At 27.1% G+C, this 1,205-nt stretch overlaps 1 protein-coding gene across 1 annotated transcript in view; it reads right to left on the reverse strand.

Annotated features, from left to right (window-relative positions):
• Positions 1–543: 543 nt before the first annotated feature.
• The window catches only part of LOC105453123, a gene marked incomplete at its 5' end in the record, with an annotated part of 3,382 nt that continues 2,720 nt past the window's right edge, over positions 544–1,205 (reverse strand). Inside the window, 2 exons of the mRNA XM_011694839.1 lie at positions 544–829; positions 919–1,132. Coding sequence (XP_011693141.1) covers positions 614–829; positions 919–1,132 — 430 coding nt within the window. The remainder of the gene's footprint in view (positions 830–918; positions 1,133–1,205) is intronic.

Genomic DNA, 1,205 nt, shown 5'->3' on the forward strand with positions numbered 1-1,205 from the left:
AATCGTTTTTGTGTCTTTGCATTCCTGATATTCAAGCATCTTTTGGACATTGTTATCAACATTATGAAATATATCAATCAAATACACATATACATGGCATGATATTGTCTAATTGAGAACTTAATAATTGTAGTATATATCACGCATTATTTTTAATGTGTTTATTATATATTAATTTTGAGATGTATGTTGTGTTCTTGAATAAATAAATAAATAAATGGTGCATTAACACTGTGAATATATTTGTGTAAATAATTTTACATATATATATAATAAAATCTGAATTATACTGTAGCCTAAATTTCTAATATTTTTTTTTCGTACCTACGAAATAGTTTATTACATAAAACATATATATTATATATACGTTTGTATATACGTATATATTATTGTAATTATTTTTGTTGCAACAATTCAAAAGCAGTTTCTAATAACGACATTAAATATGTGTACTGTAATACGTGTATTAATAATTGTGTCAGATAAAATTATGATGTAATTAAATGCATTTTTAATCTACAACTTGTAATATAAAGTAATTCCCATTAATTCAATTTTCATCTAGTATATACAATTTTAAGTATATTTTGGTATCTAATAAAACGTATTTAATTTATACTGTTTCTTCATGACTAGTAACATCAGTCGGAGGTTCATGAGATCCAATCATTTCAGCTCTTCTTGCAAACTGAATAAAGAGCTGTTCCAGAGTTGCAGATAAGACAGCGTAATCCTCAATGCAACTATATTTTTGCTTCAAACTCTTCATTGTATCATACATTTTTTCCCATGTTGTATTACAATCAGTTACATGATAAGCAAGAAAACCCTATAAAAAAAATGAATAAAAATTAAGAGTAAAATAAAAGCAAATTAAAGCAATTAATTGTTGTTATTTAAGCAAAGCAAAATTGTTACCAAATTTTCGTCTCTAATATCGCATGTTAGAGTAGACTTAATAACTTTCTTAATATTGTTAACATCCTCATCCATTCGGGATGGATTTAATTTTACATGAATATCGTAACCCGCTCCAAATCGCTGCTTCAATTCTTGACACGCACCAATGCAGACTAATTCACCTCTCACCATGATAACTAGTCGATTACAAAGTGCTTCACATTCTTCCATGCTGTCGAACAATATAATTTTAATATTTCATTCAACAAAATGAACTAGAGATCGGAAGAGCACACGTCTGAACT

Source organism: Wasmannia auropunctata, unplaced genomic scaffold, assembly GCF_000956235.1.
Source record: "Wasmannia auropunctata unplaced genomic scaffold, wasmannia.A_1.0 LD336004.1, whole genome shotgun sequence".
Classification (NCBI taxonomy): domain Eukaryota; kingdom Metazoa; phylum Arthropoda; class Insecta; order Hymenoptera; family Formicidae; genus Wasmannia; species Wasmannia auropunctata.